At 44.3% G+C, this 23,271-nt stretch overlaps 1 protein-coding gene across 2 annotated transcripts in view; it reads right to left on the minus strand.

Moving 5' to 3' along the window:
• PLOD2 (procollagen-lysine,2-oxoglutarate 5-dioxygenase 2) overlaps positions 1–23,271 on the minus strand; it is a 267,967-nt gene that overhangs the window by 83,942 nt on the left and 160,754 nt on the right. For both annotated transcript variants that reach the window (XM_069727592.1, XM_069727591.1), the window contains exon 8: positions 14,586–14,687. In XM_069727592.1, coding sequence (XP_069583693.1) covers positions 14,586–14,687 — 102 coding nt within the window. The remainder of the gene's footprint in view (positions 1–14,585; positions 14,688–23,271) is intronic.

Below are 23,271 nucleotides of genomic sequence, written 5' to 3' on the forward strand. Positions count from 1 at the left end.
CCATCACCCCCACATCATCATTTGCAGTCCCCCAACATCATTTGCAGTCCCCATCACCCCCACATCATCATTTGCAGTCCCCATCACCCCCACATCATCATTTGCAGTCCCCCAACATCATTTGCAGTCCCCATCACCCCCACATCATCATTTGCAGTCTCCATCACCCCACATCATTTGCAGTCTCCATCACCCCCACATCATTTGCAGTTCCCATCACCCCCACATCATTTGCAGTCCCCATCACCCCCACATCATTTGCAGTCCCCCTCACCCCCACATCATCATTTGCAGTCCCCCAACATCATTTGCAGTCCCCATCACCCCCACATCATCATTTGCAGTCTCCATCACCCCCACATCATTTGCAGTCCCCATCACCCCCACATCATTTGCAGTCCCCATCACCCCCACATCATCATTTGCAGTCCCCCAACATCATTTGCAGTCCCCATCACCCCCACATCATCATTTGCAGTCCCCCAACATCATTTGCAGTCCCCATCACCCCCACATCATCATTTGCAGTCTCCATCACCCCCACATCATTTGCAGTCTCCATCACCCCCACATCATTTGCAGTCTCCATCACCCCCACATCATTTGCAGTTCCCATCACCCCCACATCATTTGCAGTCCCCATCACCCCCACATCATCATTTGCAGTCCCCCCACATCATTTGCAGTTGCCATCACCCCCACATCATCATTTGCAGTCCCCATCACCCCCACATCATCATTTGCAGTCCCCCAACATCATTTGCAGTCCCCATCACCCCCATATCATCATTTGCAGTCCCCCAACATCATTTGCAGTCCCCATCACCCCCACATCATCATTTGCAGTCCCCCAACATCATTTGCAGTCCCCATCACCCCCACATCATCATTTGCAGTCCCCATCACCCCCACATCATCATTTGCAGTCCCCCAACATCATTTGCAGTCCCCATCACCCCCACATCATCATTTGCAGTCTCCATCACCCCACATCATTTGCAGTCTCCATCACCCCCACATCATTTGCAGTTCCCATCACCCCCACATCATTTGCAGTCCCCATCACCCCCACATCATTTGCAGTCCCCCTCACCCCCACATCATCATTTGCAGTCCCCCAACATCATTTGCAGTCCCCATCACCCCCACATCATCATTTGCAGTCTCCATCACCCCCACATCATTTGCAGTCCCCATCACCCCCACATCATTTGCAGTCCCCATCACCCCCACATCATCATTTGCAGTCCCCCAACATCATTTGCAGTCCCCATCACCCCCACATCATCATTTGCAGTCCCCCAACATCATTTGCAGTCCCCATCACCCCCACATCATCATTTGCAGTCTCCATCACCCCCACATCATTTGCAGTCTCCATCACCCCCACATCATTTGCAGTTCCCATCACCCCCACATCATTTGCAGTCCCCATCACCCCACATCATCATTTGCAGTCCCCATAACCCCCACATCATTTGCAGTCCCCATCACCCCCACATCATTTGCAGTCCCCCAACATCATTTGCAGTCCCCATCACCCCCACATCATTTGCAGTCCCCAACACCCCCACATCATCATTTGCAGTCCCCATCACCCCCACATCATCATTTGCAGTCCCCATCATCCCCACATCATTTGCAGTTCCCATCACCCCCACATCATCATTTGCAGTCCCCCCACATCATTTGCAGTCCCCCCACATCATTTGCAGTCCCCATCACCCCCACATCATCATTTGCAGTCCCCTATCCCCCCTTCACTTCATCTGCAGTCCCCCTTACTTCATTTGCAGCCCCAATCATTTCATGTGTAGTACCCCCTCAAATACACTTTATCATTTGCAGCCCCCTATTATTTCATCATGTACAGTACTCCCTAAAACACACCCCATCATCTGCAGTCTCACTCCCCCCCACCTCACCTCACCTATTAAAAAAACAAAAATGTTTTTTATACTTACCTCAGTCGTTCCCGGGGCGTCTAGTGTTTCCAGCAGTGAAGCAGCAGCTAGAATGTATGGGCTGCTGAGAGGACCTGACAGGAGCCCCTACATTCTAGCACATTCACTACTGAGACGGCTAGAATGTATGGGCTGTAGTCAGGACCTGCAGGGAACCCATACATTCTAGCTACAGCCGAGCAGGAGCTGTGCAGCCGACTAGGTGAGACGGCCGTGCACAGCTCCAAAAAGGCTCCCGGGCCCCAGCGCCGCAGTGCACAGTATTTTACTGCATGATGGGGCCCGATCAGTAGAAGCACAACAGTGGGGCCCCGGATCTGCGGGCCCCTCTGTGTACTGCTGCTGACCGGGCCCCATACAGCAGTAATGGCTGTAATGCCCTGATGGCGGCCCTGTCCCTCTCTCTGGAGCACTCTGGAATGCCCGCTCAATCTGCAATAAGCTTCATGTGATTCACAACCTTTTTCTGTCCCGCAACCTTGCCTTCCTTGGCCTCACAGAAACATGGCTAACACCCTCTGACACCGCCTCCCCTGCTGCGCTGTGTTACAGAGGCCTCCACTTCACCCACACCCCTCGACCCGGCAACAAACATGGTGGAGGAGTGGGTCTTCTTCTTTCTTCAAACTGCACCTTTAACCCAATCCCACCTCTTCCCTCCCTTATCATCCCCTCTTTTGAAGTCCATTCTGTCCGCATCTACTCTCCCTCCAACCTCCAAGTGGCCGTCATATACCGACCTCCGGGCCCGGCCACTGCCTTTATTGACCAATTCTCCACCTGGCTTCTTCACTTTCTCTCTGCTGACATTCCCACCATCATCATGGGTGACTTCAACATCCCCATTGATACCCTTCAGTCAACAGCCTCCAAACTTCTGTCCCTTACCTCATCCTCTGGACTTACTCAGTGGTCCCCCGTAGCCACCCACACGGATGGGCATACACTAGACCTGATATTCACCCGTCTCTGCTCTCTATCTAACTTCACCACCTCCCCTCTCCTTCTATCCGACCACCATCTGCTCACCTTCTCATCCCTGTCCTCCTCACCAGTCATCCCTGTCCAGCAACATGCGCACCCACGCATAAACTTTGCACACCTAGATACCCACACAATCTCTGACTCCATCCTACCACTGGCATCCATATCCTCACTCCACGACACAGACACTGCCACTGCTTTTTACAATGCCACTCTCGCATCAGCTATTGACACGGTTGCCCCTCTCGTCCATGGCAGAGCGCGACGTATCAATAGACAACCGTGGCACAATAACACCACCAAAAAGCTTCGGCAAGTGTCCAGGGTTACGGAGTGGCGTTGGAAGAAAACACACTCGCAAGATGACTTCACTGTATTCAAACAAGCAACACTCGCTTTTAAATCTGCACTCACCTCTGCTGAACAGGCCTACTTCACAACCCTCGTATCTTCCCTATCCTACAACCCCAAACAGTTATTCAAAACCTTTAACTCCCTCCTCCGCCCCCCACTGCCCCCTCCAACCTCCCTCATCTCTGCTGAGGACTTTGCCACACACTTTAAAAATAAAAATCGACCAAACAAGGCAAGTCTTCATTGTTCAACCACCACAACCCCTTTGTATACCAGACCAATGCCCAAACCCCATAACCTCCCTATCCAACATCACTGAAGGGGGGCTTAATTGTCTCCTCTCCAAATCGCACCTCACCACCTGTGCGCTCGACCCCATCCCATCCCACCTCCTCCCCAACCTCACCACCAAACTTATCTCATCCCTAACCCACCTCTTCAACCTATCACTAACTTCTGGCACCTTCCCCTCTGCGTTCAAACATGCCACAATCACGCCTATCCTTAAAAAGCCAACCCTCGATCCAACTGCCATGTCCAGCTATAGCCCAATATCGCTGCTCCCGTTCGCTTCCAAACTCCTGGAGCAGCACGTCCATGCTGAACTCTCCTCCCACCTCCCATCTAACTTGTTGTTCAACAATCTACAATCTGGTTTCCGCCCCCATCACTCAACTGAGACTGCCCTGACCAAAATCACTAGCGACCTACTTACCGCCAAAGCTACTGGACAATACTCTGTACTCCTCCTTCTAGACCTGTCCTCTGCTTTCGACACAGTTGACCACTGCCTCCTACTACAGATCCTCTCCTCCTTTGGCATCAAAGACCTCGCCCTATCCTGGATCGCCTCGTACCTTTCCAACCGCACATTCAGCGTCTCCCACTCCCATACTACCTCCTCATCCCACCCTCTCTCTGTTGGAGTCCCCCAAGGCTCTGTTCTAGGACCCCTACTCTTCTCAATCTATACACTTGGCTTGGGACAACTCAAAGTCCCATGGATTCCAGTACCACCTGTATGCTGATGACACTCAGATCTACCTCTCTGGCCCAGACGTCACCGCTCTGCTGTCCAGAATCCCAGAGTGCCTATCAGCCATATCCTCCTTCTCCTCCCGCTTCCTCAAACTCAATGTGGACAAATCTGAACTCATCATCTTTCCTCCATCCCACAAATCTTCCTTACTATCTATCGCAGTCAATGACATCATGCTTTCCCCCGTACCCGAAGTCCGCTGCCTCGGAGTAACCTTCGACTCTGCCCTGTCCTTCAAACCACACATCCAAGCTCTTTCCACCTCCTGTCACCTCCAGCTCAAAAATATCTCCAGGATCCGTCCTTTCCTCAACCCCCAATCTACTAAAATGGTTGTGCACGCCCTCATCATCTCCCGCCTTGACTACTGCAACATCCTTTTCTGTGGCCTCCCTGCTAACACCCTTGCACCTCTCCAGTCCATCCTTAACTCTGCTGCCTGACTAATTCATCTCTCTCCTGCCTACTCCTCTGCTTCCCCCCTCTGCAAATCTCTTCACTGGCTCCCATTCCCTCAGCGTATCTAGTTCAAATTACTAATACTGACCTACAAAGCCATCCATAACCTGTCTCCTCCATATATCTCTGAACTAATCTCCAGATATCTTCCCTCACGTGATCTCCGGTCCTCCCAAGACCTCCTTCTCTCCTCCATACTTATTAGCTCTTCATCCAATCGCCTCCAAGACTTCTCCCGAATATCCCCCATCCTCTGGAATTCTTTGCCCCAACACGTCCGACTATCAACCACAGTCGGATCCTTCAGACGGAACCTGAAAACTCATCTCTTCAGGAAAGCCTACAGCCTGCACTGACACCGCTGCCGCCTCATCACTATCGAAGCTACCGCCTCACCAACACCGGAGCTCCTGCAACCCTCAACCTACTGTCTCCTTCCCCATAATTCTGTAGAATGTAAGCCCGCAAGGGCAGGGTCCTCACCCCTCTGTATCAGTCCCTCATTGTTAGTTTGTGTACTGTAAGTGATATCTGTAATTCGTATGTAACCCCTTCTCATGTACAGCACCATGGAATCAATGGTGCTATATAAATAAATAATAATGATAATAATAATAATAATAATAATAATAATAACTGCCTAACTAACTAGCTATACAGCAGTCCGTTTCACATCTACAGTAGCTAGTGAAAAAATATTATTTAGAATGCTATAATCGTGCATTGGGCACAGTAGAAGCATTGCACAATACAATTGTATGACATGTGCTCTGCTGGTTTTCTGTCCTCTGACCTCAGTAATGGCAAAAAAAAGATTATCTTCCAGCATTTTTTTTTTTTTTTTTTTTTTTTTAACAGCCACACTGGACACCAGCTAGCTACACTATCTGACTGATATACAACCGCCTAGCTAACTAGCTAAAATCTTGCTGCTAACAGTGCCAGCGTCAGGAGCATCGTCTCTGCACTGTTAGTGTCAAAATGGCGCTAAAACAGGATGTCCACTCTTTATATGGAGAGGGACATGTGATTTCAGCAGCCAATGACACAGTTGTGTCAGGACATTGTGGGTGTTTCCAGCACCCTGATTCGCTAGCCACAATGTGCACACATAAAGGTAGGAAAAAAATGCACACTCCCTCCCCTAAAAACACATGCCTAACGCTCATGATACACCACCACTATCATTGCTAAAGTGCTGAAAATACACTGCTCAAAAAATAAAGGGAACGGAATATAACTCAAAGTAAATCAAATTTCTGTGAAATCAAACTGTCCACTTAGGAAGCAACACTGTTTGACAATCAATTTCACATGCTGTTGTGCAAATGGAATAGACAACAGATGGAAATTATTGGAAATTATCAAGACACCCTCAATAAAGGAGTAGTTATGCAGGTAGGGACCACAGACCACATCTCAGTACAATGCTTTCTGGCTGATGTTTTGGTCACTTTTGAATGTGGGTTGTGCTTTCACACTCACGGTAGCATGAGACGGACTCTACAACCCACACAAGTGTCTCAGGTAGTGCAGCTCTTCCAGGATGCCACATCAATGTGAGCTGTGGCAAGAAGGTTTGCTGTGTCTGTCAGCGTAGTGTTCAGTGGCTTGCAAGCGCAATTTCAAGTAGCCTCTCCTCCTCTTCCTCCACCTCAACATCACACCCAGTACAGTCCACAGAGGCGGCACCCATTGCGCCGTACTGCTTTTTGGCTTTGCCCGCAGTTGGGCAAGCATACTGCGCATGCGCGAGGTCACATTGCAATGCACACGTGCAAAATCTGTACGCGCACTGTGAGATTCACAGCGAAGAATGCATACAGCAAGCCGAGGAGGGGTGGAGTGAGGGAACAGAGGCAACATCCATCGGACCGGACTGAACAGATTAACATACAGCGCGAGACAAACAAAAAAGGTTTTATATGGGTGATGCATGGGGTGTCGGGGTTTTAACCCCTTCATGACCCAGCCTATTTTGACCTTAATGAACTGGCCGTTTTTTGCAATTCTGACCAGTGTCCCTTTGTGAGGTAATAACTCAGGAACGCTTCAATGGATCCTAGCGGTTCTGAGACTGTTTTTTCGTGACATATTGGGCTTCATGTTAGTGGTAAATTTAGGTCAATAAATTCTGTGTTTATTTGTGATAAAAATGGAAATTTGGCGAAAATTTTGAAAATTTCACAATTTTCACATTTTGAATTTTTATTCTGTTAAGCTAGAGTTTTGTGACACAAAATAGTTAATAAATTACATTTCCCACATGTCTACTTTACATCAGCACAATTTTGGAAACAAATTTTTTTTTGCTAGGAAGTTATAAGGGTTAAAATTTGACCAGTGATTTCTCATTTTTACAACGAAATATACAAAACCATTTTTTTTTTAGGGACCACCTCACATTTGAAGTCAGTTTGAGGGGTCTATATGGCTGAAAATACCCAAATGTGACACCATTCTAAAAACTGCACCCCTCAAGGTGCACAAAACCACATTCAAGAAGTTTATTAACCCTTCAGGTGCTTCACAGCAGCAGAAGCAACATGGAAGGAAAAAATGAACATTTAACTTTTTAGTCACAAAAATGATCTTTTAGCAACAATTTTTTAATTTTTCCCAATGGTAAAAGGAGAAACTGAACCAAGAAAGTTATTGTCCAATTTGTCCTGAGTACGCTGATACCTCATATGTGGGGGTAAACCACTGTTTGGGCGCACGGCTGGGCTTGGAAGGGAAGGAGCGCCATTTGACTTTTTGAATGAAAAATTGGCTGCACTCTTTAGCGGACACCATGTCACGTTTGGAGAGCCCCCGTGTGCCTAAAAATTGGAGCTCCCACACAAGTGACCCCATTTTGGAAACTAGACGCCAAAAGGAACTTATCTAGATGCATAGTGAGCACTTTGAACCCCCAGGTGCTTCACAAATTGATCCGTAAAAATGTAAAAGTACTTTTTTTTTTTTCACAAAAAAATTTTTTAGCCTCAATTTTTTCATTTTCACATAAGCAACAGGATAAAATGGATCTTAAAATATGTTGGGCAATTTCTTCTCAGTACACCGATACCTCACATGTGGGGGTAAACCACTGTTTGGGCACATGGTAAGGCTCGGAATGGAAGGAGCGCCATTTGACTTTTTGAATGAAAAATTATCTCCATCGTTAGCGGACACCATGTCGCGTTTGGAGAGACCCTGTGTGCCTAAACAGTGGAAACCCCTCAATTCTACCTCCAACTAACTCCAACACACCCCTAACCCTAATCCCAACTGTAGCCATAACCCTAACCACAACCCTAACCCCAACACACCCCTAACCACAACCCTAATTCCAACCCAACCCTAACCCTAAGGCTATGTGCCCACGTTGCGGATTCGTGTGAGATTATTCAGCACCATTTTTGAAAAATCCGCGGTTAAAAGGCACTGCATTTTACCTGCGGATTTACCGCGGATTGCCAGTGTTTTTTGTGCGGATTTCACCTGCGGATTCCTATTGAGGAACAGGTGTAAAACGCTGCAGAATCCGCACAAAGAATTGACATGCTGCGGAAAATACAACGCAGCGTTTCCGCGTGGTATTTTCCGCACCATGGGCACAGCGGATTTGGTTTTTCATATGTTTACATGGTACTGTAAACCTGATGGAACACTGCTGTGGAGCCGCAGCCAAATCCGCACTGTGTGCACATAGCCTAATTCTAAAGGTATGTGCACACGCTGCGGAAAACGCTGCGGATCCGCAGCAGTTTCCCATGAGTTTACAGTTCAATGTAAACCTATGGGAAACAAAAATCACTGTACACATGCTGCAGAAAAACTGCACGGAAACGCAGCGGTTTACATTCCGCAGCATGTGACTTCTTTCTGTGGATTCGGCAGCGGTTTTACAACTGCTCCAATAGAAAATCTCAGTTGTAAAACCGCAGTGAAATGCGCAGAAAAACGGTGGTAAATCCGCAATAAAACCACAGCGGTTTAGCACTGCGGATTTATCAAATCCGCTGTGGAAAAATCCGCAGAGGAGCAGAATACGTGTGCGCATACCGTACCCCAACCCTAACCCTAGTTCTAACTCCAACCTTCGTGGAAAAAAAAATATATATTTTATTATTGTCCCTACCTATGGGGGTGACAAAGGGAGGGGGTCATTTACTGTTTTTTATTTTTTTATTTTGATCACTGTGAGGTTTTATCACAGTGATCAAAATTCACATTGGAACAAATCTGCCGGCCAGCAGATTAGGCGGGCACACTGCGCATGCTCCCGCCATATTGGAAGATGGCGGCGCCCAGGAAAGAAGACGGACGGACCCCGGGAGGCTCGGTAAGTATGATGGCGTGGGGGGGAGCACGGGGGGGGTGGATTGGAGCATGGGGGGGTGGATCGGAGCATGAAGGTGTGGATCGGAGCATGAAGGGGTGGATCGGACTACGGGGGGGGGTGGATCACAGTGCGGGGGGGTGGATCGCAGTGCAGGGGGGCTGGATTGGAGCACGGGGGGAGCGGACAGGAGGACGGGGAGTGGAAAGGAGGACGGGGGAGCGGAGCACAGGACGGAGGGGAGCGGACCACAGATCGGAAGGCTGGGGGGGGCGATCGGTGGGGTGGGGTGGGTGCACATCAGTGTTTCCAGCCATGGCCGATGATATTGCAGCATCGGCCATGGCTGGATTGGAATATTTCACCAGTTTTTTAGGTGAAATATTACAAATCGCTCTGATTGGCTGTTGAAAGTGAAACTGCCAATCAGAGCGATCGTAGCCACGGGGGGGTGAAGCCACCCCCCCTGGGCTAAAGTACAACTCCTCCTGTCCCTGCAGGCCAGGTGAAATTACAGTTAACCCTTTCACCCGGCCTGCAGGAGCCCAATCCGGCCATGACGCATATGCTGCGTCACAGGTCGGAATGGCACAGGTTTTCATGACGCATACGGTGCGTCAAAGGTCGGGAAGGGGTTAAATGTAGATGTGGAGTGAATACCTGACAATGAATTAAATTATATTTTTAGCTGATAGAGCAAAAAAGTAGTGACAGGTTCCCTTTAACAATAGGCACCAAATAGCTTAAAAAAGAATTTTTATTCCATTTATAGGCTTGTTCAGTGCGGCAGCAGTTTTGGCAAATCATTTTCAAAATCTACTTTGAGGTCACTAGTTCACACTTTCCTTAAAACTAGGTTCTGCCTCCACAGTCAAGGCAAACCTTTTTTCAGCCATTTCCTGATAGCGACACTACCATGGTTCAAAGTATAGGAAATCTTTTGAACCCTCACCCAATCTTTCTGGAATTGGGTAATTGAGATGAACCTATGCTGAATTGAGAGAGACCAGAATTAGTCATCTCACATTACATTTATTTCATTCCTTTAGTCACTTTAAAAGGGCACCTGTGACATTGGATAAGGCCACTTATATACAGCTATAGGATTAAATAGGTAAATAGCATTATCAAAAATATCTCTGTCCACGTTATTGAAAGTACGGCACCCAGAAGTATGACTTATTAGTCCTGGGAGCAGCCAGCTTTCAGTCTCCAAGCACTGCAGAACAGGCTATGAAAGTTCTGATTTATGCTTATAGCTGCCGCTCAAGGTGCTGGGAATGATGGCTGTGGCCATACCAGCACATCTGTATGACAAAGTCGATAACTCAGTGGAATACAGTTTATATCTTCCAGGGAGTTGTAATTTCTGTATGCTGATCAGGAACCTTTCTAATGCCATTTACCTGCAGATTAACCCTACGTCTGCAGGTAAACAGCATTATCCAACATGGCAGGCTCCCGTTCAAGAACAATCTACAATTCCACACCTTGTTGCCCAGGTAAACCCAATTCTTCCACCACCCCAACCCCCACATCAAATTAGAAGTTTATTTTGTCCCTTCTCTTCTTCCTCACGCTTTTTGGCATTTGCTTTTGAATGTCCCTTTTCTTTGCTTGGATGTTAGTCTCTTATAAGGTCTGCTTAGCTTTAGATTTAACTGATTTTAGGGTTGTACCCATCAAATATCTATAGGTTTTCCTTGAGACAAGCTTGTCGAGAGTCCCCATTACCTTAATAAGTACACTTTTGATATACTCTTAAATGTCTGTGTGTTCTTAAATGTAATGAAACTTGTAAAGCATGCCTTTAATTTTTCTTCATTGTCATTTGGTTGGCCTTAATGTGCTTTCACACTGCATTCAGGCGTGCTTTCGGTTGCCCCTTCGGGGCTTTTGTCCAAAACCTCAGCAAAACAGGATTTAGTCGTATGCGCAGCCAAATCCATAGACTAAAATAGTGCCGGCAGAGCAAACGTGCACTTTGCAGTGTATCATTTTCGGGAGTGTACACCTACTAGATGTGGACACAAAGACATAGTATACTGCGTCTAAGTGTCCAACTCCAGTAGGCATATTCCCCCGAAAATGATGCACGACAAAGCACACGTTTGTTTTGCCGGCATAAATATATAGTCTATGGCCCAGTTGACACATACGTTTTTCGGCGGGTTTGGACATAAGATCCAATGGAGCCAATGAGAGGGTGCCTGGACACTCTGTGAGACCACCCTTACTTTCAGTGCAAACTCTAAATAATTTTAAAAAAAAATAAAATCAGTTTCTGCAAAAATAAATTACTGTATTTTCTGGCGTATAAGACTACTTTTTAACCCTTGAAAATCTTCTCAAAAGTCGGGTGTCGTCTTATACGCCAGGTGTCGTCTTATAGGGCAGATGCAGAGTAATCTGCGGTCGCCGCATATTGTGGGGGGAGCGACCCCAATGACAAGGAGAGGGGGCGCCTCACCGGGAAGGTGTAAGTGAAGCAGAGGCAGAGAAGGAGATAATAGGATACAAGGGTGAGCCAGATGAGTGAAAGAGGAGTGTTTTTCTAGGCACAGCACCGCTCTCTCTCTTTTTTGCATACCCCTGGCATCCCAGACGCTGACAGTTTGCTTCACTTACACCTTGCTGGTGAGGCGCTCCCTCACCTCGTCATCGGGACCACTCCCCCCCACTATATGTCGACCGCAGATTGCTCCGCACCCACCCTATAAGACGACACCCGGCATATAAGACAACCCCCGACTTTTGAGAAGATTTTATATTTTAACTGGAAAAGTTGGGGGTCGTCTTATACGCCCAGTCGTCTTATACGCCGGAAAATACGGTACTTCTTATTCAGGGAAAATATAGATTGATCTTTTAAAGTGAATCTGCCACAAAATAAACAGATATATTTTAGATGCTTGTGTCCATATGACTAGGCCTTGTTTTCTTCTGAAGAGTATACAAAACTGCAACTTGTGCACAAGTATACAGCACTTAATGACACGTAGAGAGTGAGTTTAAACTCACAAGTGTTGAAAATTAATATATTGATTTTAATGACGTCGCCTATTTTTATTTTTTTAGGTCCTTTTTTTCCTTTTTAGAAAAAGCACCATTTTTCTATTCTGAGTCTGTTTTCTTTATTACAGTTTATCTCCATTCAAGTTAATGGGGCTGAATTACAACACCAGACACTGCTCACTGCTTTCTTTGATGATTTAACAGTTACATAATAACCTAATAAATTAGATAGCCAAAAAGGAAGACATTCAGCTTCCGTGCCACAACCCTTTCTCTTTTTTGTGTTCTGCATTGACTATTCCAAGTCCATGACCTAATTTACTAGCCACTGTTTGTCAGTCATCCAGTACAAATCATACATTTGGAATTCAGTGTTTTTCCTTCCGTTTACCCAAAGTAACAGTAAACCAGTTTGGAAACCCTCTTTGTATATAACACATATAATCAGCCACTAAACACAAACACATGGAAACCTCAATCTGCAAAACAGTTAAGCGGCTGCCAAAAGGGATTTCCAGTCTTCTCAATCATATTGTTTTGCATCCCGGACAGCGACGTTTTGCTTATATGGGTCTGGTGTGTCATTTTACAAGCCTTGCTATGAATGAAGCAATGTAATAAAAACTGACATGTAACGTCTTCCACAAATCTGTGACAGGAAACCATGAAAATCAGGGTGGAGTAAGGAAAAGTAAATTTTAAAATTCCAAAAACACTTACGGTACTGACTATTAGTGAAACATCTGTTAGCCTCAATCTCCAACAAATCAAATTTTTCCATATTAATACCCCAGAGGCAATCCTACTGATGGAGACAATCATCTTAAGTTAACACAAATTTCCAGTCTAAAACTTTCACTAGTTACGAACCAGAAATTGCAACTTTCTTCTTTAACTTGTTATTCTTCTTTATGCTGTTATTTGATCACAGGCAAATTCTTTTTATGGGCGATACACCTTATTCTGTTCAATAATCTTAAAAAAGGGAACCTGCACCAGGCTTTCCCCATTTAAAAGCACAACCAGCACATGTAAGCCCTCTGCTAAAGCATACTAGAATGCTCTACACAAGCCCCCAGTCTGCTCAGCAAAGCACAAAAAAAATAGTTTTTACTATTCTTACAGATGGCAAAGTCCGGTCCGATGGGCAGAGAAAAGTACTGTAATGCAGATATGCCGGCTTTACCTACGGGTCATTGGCGCTCTTTGGCCTTACCCTGCTCATGCGTATTACAATAATTACGCCTGTGCAGGAGCACAATGGAGGACATAGTGTGAATGACAATGGATGCATCACCCACAAGAAGCAGGGAAGAAGCACAGTGATTTTAAGTAGATAAGAGGTACCGATGAAGACCAGAGATGCCCATCAGACCGGACCACCTGTAAGTATAATACAAGCTACATTTGCTGCCTTGCAGAGTGGACAGGGGACATCTAGGCAGCATTCTATTAAGTTTCAGCTTTGCAACCATACTCCCCCCGGAACCCAAAGACTTTGGTTTCCCGGACGCTGCTCGGCGGGTCAGACAAATCACTCCACCAACTAAGAACGGCCATGCACCACCACCCACAGAATCGAGAAAGAGCTTTCAATCTGTCAATCCTTTCCGTGTCCTGGCCGGGTGAGGTTCCTCGTGTTCTAGTATGCTGCAACAGAGAATTTACAGGTGTTGGCTGTACTTTCTATGGGGAAACCTGGTGATAACTTCCCTTTAACCCAGAACATTTCTAAAAACCATGCAATGTGCACTCTACATTACTTTACTTACAGAACAATTTGTTTAAAGGTATTTTTTACACTACAAAATGAAGTCTAATTTTCAATCTATACTTGGTTTCATTAAGATTAATTTAAGGGGAAAAGCGGGACTGTGCTTCCAACTGCGTTGGCGCCTATGCCATTAATGGCACTCTTAATATACTCATTTTTTAATCTTCTCTGAACATTAATGAGTTATTCCCATGATTAAATAGTTTCCTCCTAATCAATTAAAAAGTGATAACTTGTGAATCAGTGGGGTTCCAACCACTGGGACCCCACCAATCCTAAAACAGGGGTCTAAAATGCCCCATCATAACCAAGCCGTGGATGGGCATGAGTACCACCGTTACATTCCCCCTCTGTACTTGGCCATCTTTGGCAGTCCAGTAAACCATGGATGGAGCAGTGGTGCACATGCTCCACCGTTTCATTCTGTACTGCACATCCCCGCTCTCTGAATCAATGCAGAATCCAATAGTTGAGGAGGAGGATCGTACACATTTAAATACACAATACAGATGTGATCATCAGATATATAGTTTTCAGAATATATAGAATCTTATATTCAATAAGTTATTTAAAAGGGCAAAAACATTTCATTACAGTATGAAAACAAAGATTTATCAAAGGAATCAAATTATTCAATTTATGTTAATGGAAGTTATATAAACCGCTTACTTCATGTGTTGATAAATCTATAGTGTCCATATCACATGTCCCACATCCAGATTCAGGAGTCCAAATATTTGGTATATAATTTCCAAAATAGTTAAGCTGAACCTGAAAAGGTTAAAAAAAAAATGCCGCAGAGGTTTTAAAAAATATAAAAAAAGGTCACATTTAGAGTAGAAAATTATATACAAACTAATACATGCAAAAAATTAAAGCAAAGAATGGCATCAAAATGTAAACAGTTACAGAATAAAAAGGAGGCTTCTTTGTATGTCAATTATTTAAAAGTAAAAAATAGTTAGAAAAAAACTGATTTTTTAAAAATATATCTCCAGGTTTTTTTTTTTTTTTAAAAGCTTACCTCTCTCCTAATATAATAGAAGAAAGAAAAAAATGGCAAAGTGGAGGGAAGGTTGCAACCCAAATAAAATTGTGTGTGTAGCTAATGGTGCACTTTGTCATATGACAGTTAACATTTCCTAACAAACATTTACAAGCCATTTTATAAGGTTCCAGTTTGAATATTTTAACAACAGGTGCTTTCCTGGAGCCGCCACATGGGATATGACCACCATCAATGGCATTAAATGGCTTGTTAATTTTGTTTTAAACAAGGGTCAATGAGGAGACAAGTTGTAGGATGCGCCATACTGGCAAACTGTAGGGAAACGAAGGAAATCGTCCCATATTCTTTAAACTCTGTAAGACCTTTTGGCGTAGAAGTTGTGCCATTTTAGAAATATGTGCTCCATGTTCACAAACAACCACCTTTGTCTCATCCTCCTGTGGCTGGAATAGACCATATAATTTGTGGGCATAAGGCAGCATAACCAATGGTCAGAAGTGCACGCATCCTGCAAACTTTCTATGTGTGTGTCTCATCTGGAAGCAATCACTAAACTGCTGTCCAAGATATCCTACGTTAATGTGGTGATAACTAAGACGTTTTCAGGCAGGATTACACAGCAGACTAAAACCATCATTCAAAGATATACAGTCGGGGAAATAAGTATTTGATACGTTGCTGATTTTGTAGGTTTGTCCTCTGACAAAGACATGAACAGTCTATAATTTTAAGGTTTAAGGGTAGGTTAATTTTAACATTGAGAGATAGAATATCAAAAATAAAATTCAATACATCACATTGTATAAATTATATAAATTTATTTGCATTTTGCAGTGAGAAATAAATATTTGATCCCCTACCAACCATTATGAGTTCTGGCTCCTTCTGACCAGTGAGAACCTCCTAATCAACTTTTTACCTGCATTAAAGACAGCTGTCTTACATAGTCACCATTATAAAAGACTAATGTCCAAAGCCTCAATTAATCAGTCAGACTCTAACCTTTAGGCCGGCGTCACACTTGCGAGTTTTACGGACGTAAGAGCGCAGAATCTACGTCCGTAAAACTCGCAAAAAATACGGCACAATTATTCTCTATGCCCCTGCTCCTATTTGCCGTATTTTACTGATCAGTATTATACGGCTTTCTACGGCCGTACAAAATCGCAGCATGCTGCGTTTGTCACCGTACTGCGCAAGAAATACGCCAATGAAAGTCTATGGAAGCGTGAAAAATACGGATTACACACGGACAAGCAGTGTGACTTGCGAGAAATACGCAGCGCTGTTAGAGAGAAAAGCCGGCAATTCAGTGCGGTGTACAGTAAAATCACACTGACAGCTTACAGTCCAATAGGTAGAATAAATGTGTACACATAGAATAGGGGTATATATATATATATATGTCAGTGAGACACATATGTATATATATTAATATTTATTCCAGCGCTATACAGCTTGAAAGCCGGTAATTGAATTACCGGCTTTTTCTTTCTCCTTCCTAAAACCCGACATGATTTGAGACATGGTTTACATACAGTAAACCATGTCTTCTCTCCATTTTTTTTGCAGATTCCACACTACTAATGTCAGTAGTGTGTATCTGCAAAATTTGGCCGTTCTAGCTCTTAAAATAAAGGGTTAAATGGCGGAAAAAATTGGCGTGGGCTCCCGCGCAATTTTCTCCGCCAGAGTAGTAAAGCCAGTGACTGAGGGCAGATATTAATAGCCTGGAGAGGGTCCACGGTTATTGGCCCCCCCCGGCTAAAAATATCTGCCCCCAGCCACCCCAGAAAAGGCACATCTGGAAGATGCGCCTATTCTGGCACTTGGCCACTCTCTTCCCATTCCCGTGTAGCGGTGGGATATGGGGTAATGAAGGGTTAATGCCACCTTGCTATTGTAAGGTGACATTAAGCCTAATTAATAATGGAGAGGCGTCAATTATGACACCTATCCATTATTAATCCAATTGTAGTGAAGGGTTAAATAAAACACAAACACATTATTTAAAATTATTTTAATGAAATAAAAACAATGGTTGTTGCAGTATTTTATTCAACGCCCAATCCAGTCACTGAAGATCCTCGTTCTGTGAGTAAAAAAACATAATAAACCAACAATATACTTACCCTCCGCAGATCTGTAACGTCCAACGATGTAAATCCTTCTGAAGGGGTTAAAACATTTTGCAGCAAGGAGCTGTGCTAATGCAGGCTGCTCCTCGCTGCAAAACCCCAGGGAATGAGGCTAAAAATAGATCAATGATCTATATTTAGCTTCATTTGCGGTGAGGCGCCCTCTGCTGGCTGTTCATAGATCGTGGGAAATTACCTAGAAAGCTCCCTGGCTTTCTAGGTAATTTCCCACGATCTATGAACCGCCAGCAGAGGGCGCCTCACCGCAAATGAAGCTAAATATAGATCATTGATCTATTTTTAGCCTCATTCCCTGGGGTTTTGCAGCGAGGAGCAGCCTGCATTAGCACAGCTCCTTGCTGCAAAATGTTTTAACCCCTTCAGAAGGATTTACATCGTTGGACGTTACAGATCTGCGGAGGGTAAGTATATTGTTGGTTTATTATGTTTTTTTACTCACAGAACGAGGATCTTCAGTGACTGGATTGGGCGTTGAATAAAATACTGCAACAACCATTGTTTTTATTTCATTAAAATAATTTTAAATAATGTGTTTGTGTTTTATTTAACCCTTCACTACAATTGGATTAATAATGGATAGGTGTCATAATTGACGCCTCTCCATTATTAATTAGGCTTAATGTCACCTTACAATAGCAAGGTGGCATTAACCCTTCATTACCCCATATCCCACCGCTACACGGGAATGGGAAGAGAGTGGCCAAGTGCCAGAATAGGCGCATCTTCCAGATGTGCCTTTTCTGGGGTGGCTGGGGGCAGATATTTTTAGCCAGGGAGGGGCCAATAACCATGGACCCTCTCCAGGCTATTAATATCTGCCCTCAGTCACTGGCTTCACTACTCTGGCGGAGAAAATTGCGCGGGAGCCCACGCCAATTTTTTCCGCCATTTAACCCTTTATTTTAAGAGCTAGAACGGCCAAATTTTGCAGATACACACTACTGACATTAGTAGTGTGGAATCTGCAAAAAAAATGGAGAGAAGACATGGTTTACTGTATGTAAACCATGTCTCAAATCATGTTGGGTTTTAGGAAGGAGAAAGAAAAAGCCGGTAATTGAATTACCGGCTTTCAAGCTGTATAGCGCTGGAATAAATATTAATATATATATACATATATGTGTCTCACTGACATATATATATATATATACCTATTCTGTGTGTACACATTTATTCTACCTATTCTACTGTAAGCTGTCAGTGTGATTTTACTGTACACCGCACTGAATTACCGGCTTTTCTCTCTATGTGTGTCAGTAGACACATATAATATATATATATATATATATATATATATATATATATATATATATATATATATATATATATATATATATATATATATATATTTTTTTTTTTTTTTTTTTTTCTTTTCTTTTTGGGACACATGGATCACTTCTATAGCGGTATGTTGGTTTTGCTAGCCTGCGAGAAAACCACGCAGTACGGATGCCATACGGATTACATACGGAGGATGCCATGCGCAAAAAACGCTGACACACCCTGCCTACGGAGGAGCTACGGACCACTTTTTTCGGGACTTTTCAGCGTATTACGGCCGTAATATACGGACCGTATTGTTTTACGCTGTGTGTGACGCTGGCCTTACAACAAGGGCAAGACCAAATCGCTTTATAAGGCCATCAGGGACAAGATCATAGACCTGCACAAAGCTGGAATGGACTAGAAAGCCATAAGTAAGACACTGGGTGAGAAGGAGACAGCTGTTGGTGCAATAGTAAGAAAATGTAAGAAATATAAATTGACTGTCAATCGACATCGATCTGGGGCACCATACAAAATCTTACCTCGTGGGGTATCCATGATCATGAGGAAGGTGAGAGATCAGCCTAAAATTACATGTGAGGGACTTGTTAATGATCTCAGGGCAGCTGAAAACCCTTGGTAACACATTACGCTGTAAAGGTTTAAAATTCTGCAGTGCCTGCAAGTTCCCCCTGCTCAAGAAGGCACATGTGCAGACACATCTGAAGTTTGCCAATGAGCACCTTGATGATTCTGTGAGTGATTGGGATTAGGTGCTGTGGTCAGATGAGACAAAAAGAGAGGTCTGTGGCATTAACTTGCCGTGTTTGGAGGAAGTGAAATGCTGCCTATGATGTAAAGCAGGGGTCCCCAACTCCAGTCCTCAAGGCCCACCAACATGTCATGTTTTCAGGATTTCCTTAGTCTTGCCCAGGTAATAATTGCATCACCTGTGCAATGCAAAGGAAATCCTGAAAACATGACCTGTTGGTGGGCCTTGAGGACTGGAGTTGGGGACCCCTGATGTAAAGAACACCATCCCCACTGTCAAGCATGGAGGTGGAAACATTATGTTTTGGGGGTTTTTCTCTGCTAAGGGCATAGGACTTCTTCACTGCATCAATGGGAGAATGGATGGAGCCATGCATCATAAAATCAAAATCCTGAGTGACAACCTCCTTCCCTCCGCCAGGACATTAAAAATGGGTTGTGACTGGGTCTTCCAGCAAGACAATGACCCAAAACAAAGTCAAGGCAACAAAGGAGTGGCTCAAAAAAAAGCACATTAAGGTCATGGAGTTGTCTAAACAGTCTCCAGATCTTAATTCCATAGAAAACTTATGGAGGGAGTTGAAGCTCCGAAAAGAGACCGCCTCAAAATCTTAATGATTTAGAGATGATATGCAAAGAGGAATGGACCAAAATTCCCCCTGACAGGTGCGCAATCCTCATCAACTACAAAAAATGTCTGACTGATGTGCTTGCCAACAAGGGTTTTGCCACCAAATATTAAGTCTTGTTTGCCAGAGGGATCAAATACTTATTTCTCAGTGGAAAATGCAAATACATTTACCATATATACTAGAGTATAAGCCAAGATTTTCAGCCCACTTTTTTGGGCTGAAAGTCCCCCTCTCGGCTTATACTCAAGTCATAGCCAGGGTTGGCAGGGGAGGGGGAGCGTGGACTGTCTAATTATACTCACCTACTCCTGGCGCGGTCCGTGCACGTCCCCGCTTCTTCCAGCACTGCAGCTTCTTCCTGTAGTGAGCGGTCACATGGTACCGCTCATTACAGTAATGAATAGGTGGCTCCACCTCCCATAGAGGTGGAGCCGCATATTCATTACTGTAATGAGTGGTAATGGTGACCGCTCAGTATAGGAAGAAAATGCGGTGCCGGGGAACAGACGTGCAGCAACGGCGCCAGGAGCAGTTAAGTATGACGGGGCAGTGCGCGATACTCACCTGCTCCTCGTTCCACCGTCGGCGCCGCAGTGTCTTCCGCAGTGACGCTCAGGTCAGAGGGTGCGGTGTTGTGATTAGTGCGCGCCGCCCTCTTCCTGAACGTCGGCGCAGAGGATGGGAAGACCCAGAGGCGGTCAGCGATGGAACGGGAAAGGTGAGCATAGCAAGTGCCGGGGGCCTGAGAGGCGAGTATGTAATTTTTTTAATCGCAGCAACAGCATATGGGACAAATATCTGTATGGGGCATCTTATCCAGCCATGTACAGCATTATATGGGGTCAAATATCTGTATGGGGCATCTTTTGTGGCCATGTGCAGCATGATATGGGGCAAATATCTGTATAAGGCATCTGTATGGGGCCATGTGCAGCAATATATGGGGGCAAATACTTGTATGGAGCATCTTATGGGGTCATAATCAACATTTGTGGAGCATTATACGGGGCAAATATCTGTATGGATCATCTTATGTGGCCATGTGCAGCATTGTATGGGGGCAAATGTCTGTATGGAGCATCTTATGTGGCCATGTGCAGCATTATATGGGGCAGTTATCTGTATGGAGCATCTTATGGGGCCATAACCCACATTTGTGGAGCATTATATGGGGCGTATTTTGTATGGAGCATCTTATAGGGTCCATCATGAACTGTATGGAGCAGTATATGGGGCTCCTGATTCAATATGGATATTCAAAAACACAACCTACTGATGTCTCAATTAATTTTACTTTTATTGGTATCTATTTTTATTTTTGAAATTTACCGGTAGCTGCTGCATTTTCCACCCTATGCTTATACTCGAGTCATTAAGTTTTCCCAGTTTTTTGTGGCAAAATTAGGGGGTTGGCTTATATTCGGGTCGGCTTATACTCGAGTATATACATTTATACAATGTGATTTTCTAGATTCTATTTTTGATATTTTATCTGTCAATGGTAACATTAACCTACCCTTAAAATTACAGACTGTTCATGTCTTTGTCAGTGGGCAAATTTACAAAATCAGCAAGGGATTAATTATTCCCCCACTGTATACTATTTGAAAGCTGCACTGCAAAAATCAGTGAGAACATCCATCATGGTGCCATGTAACAACTGAAATGATGGTCACCATCCGGTCACACCACTACAGCTGAAAAACCTAGTAGATTAGGACAGTATCGAAGAACTTTATAAAATATATATAATATGCAAATTGCCTCTTCTGAGAAAAAGAGGACTTAAACTCTATAGCGCCACCTGTTGGAAGTAGCGATCCTACAACTCACAATCAACCCTTTAACGAGTCGTGCAATATGACTTCGGATAAAAGCCAAATCAGTATCTCAATTCGCAGACACGGTGTTTCGGGCTTTTGGCCCTCGTCAGTGCGAAGCATGAGAACTGATTTGGCTAGGTGAGAGGCTCTGGACTGGGGTCTAAGGGGTATCGTTTCTCCTTATGGAGAGTGACATACCATCTCTGGCTTGTCAAGGTAAGGAGGCTTATTCACCATACAATGCTCCTCTGGGAAATATAATATGCAAATTGCCTCTTCTGAGAAAAAGAGGACTTAAACTTTATAGCGGCACCTGTTGGAAGTAGTGATCCTTGACAAGCCAGAGATGGTATGTCACTCTCCATAAGGAGAAACGATACCCCTTAGACCCCAGTCCAGAGCCTCTCATCTAGCCAAATCAGTTCTCATGCTTCGCACTGACGAGGGCCAACAGCCTGAAACACCGTGTCTGCGAATTGAGATACTAATTTGGCTTTTATCCTAAGTCATACTGCACGACTCGTTAAAGAGTTGATTGTGATTTGTAGGTTTGCTACTTCCAACAGGTGGCGCTATAGAGTTTAAGTCCTCTTTTTCTCAGAAGAGGCAATTTGCATATTATATTTCCCAGAGGAGCATTGCACGGCGAATAAGCCTCCTTACCTTGACAAGCCAGAGATGGTATGTCACTCTCCATAAGGAGAAACGATACCCCTTAAAATATATTATCTTTTTTTATAGTGTCGTTATAGCCGCTTCCTTTTTTTCAATGAAGAGATGTGATTACTTCTAATCCAATAAAAATCCTTGGAAAGTTATGTTTTTATTCATAAGCAACAGATCCTTGAGACACAGCTGCATTGGAAGCATTCTGATTTGCCTCCTTGTCTCACGGATCGCCATAGACTTGAATAGGCTGAGACAGAGCCACAAATAAGACCCTACAGGATATGCTCTGAGTCTCACGGATCTCAATCTCAAATCCGTGATTTTAATAGACGTGTGAAAAAATCCATTGAAATGTATGGTTTGAGTAGTGTTTAAGATTTAAAAAAAAAAAAAAAAATCGGTCTGTACCAAATGAATGTGTTAATGCTGGTCAAGATGCAGTTTGTGAACCAGCCACGTTTCACCGATTTGGCTGCAATGGGTCACTGCTTTAAGTAGATTTTATGAAATACTAGCATGGGGTGCCACTGACAGAAACATAGCTGTTAAGATGCAGGTACTTCACCAAAAAAGTAATGGACAACTTGTATAATTCTTGCTTTAACCATACCGAAAACACACACAGCACACAGATGGTACACAGATGTCACATATACTTAAACACAGAAATGTGAAGGAGGCCTTATGGTCATCAGAATCCTCAAATAAGCAGACCAGGGAACAGGATTCAAGTTAAAAGGGGTATCCGAAACTTAAAAAAAACAACAAAAAAAACATTAATAGGCAGATAGTTGCAGCTTACGTGCCAGGTGCCATGCATCCCCTTCACAGACCGGTCCTGCTGGGGATTCAGAAGCCTTTGCTGACGTCACGTCTACAGAATGGAGGCTTCTTTTCAGGTCTGCTATGTAGACTGGTGGAACATTCAAGGTCATTCTGATTGACAGCTGGATCTCTGGGCACAACGGGCAGGTAAGCTGCAATTACCTGCCTCTCAGTGCTTGGGTACATTTTTTTTTGTAAAGT

This window comes from Ranitomeya imitator, chromosome 5, assembly GCF_032444005.1.
Source record: "Ranitomeya imitator isolate aRanImi1 chromosome 5, aRanImi1.pri, whole genome shotgun sequence".
NCBI lineage: Eukaryota > Metazoa > Chordata > Amphibia > Anura > Dendrobatidae > Ranitomeya > Ranitomeya imitator.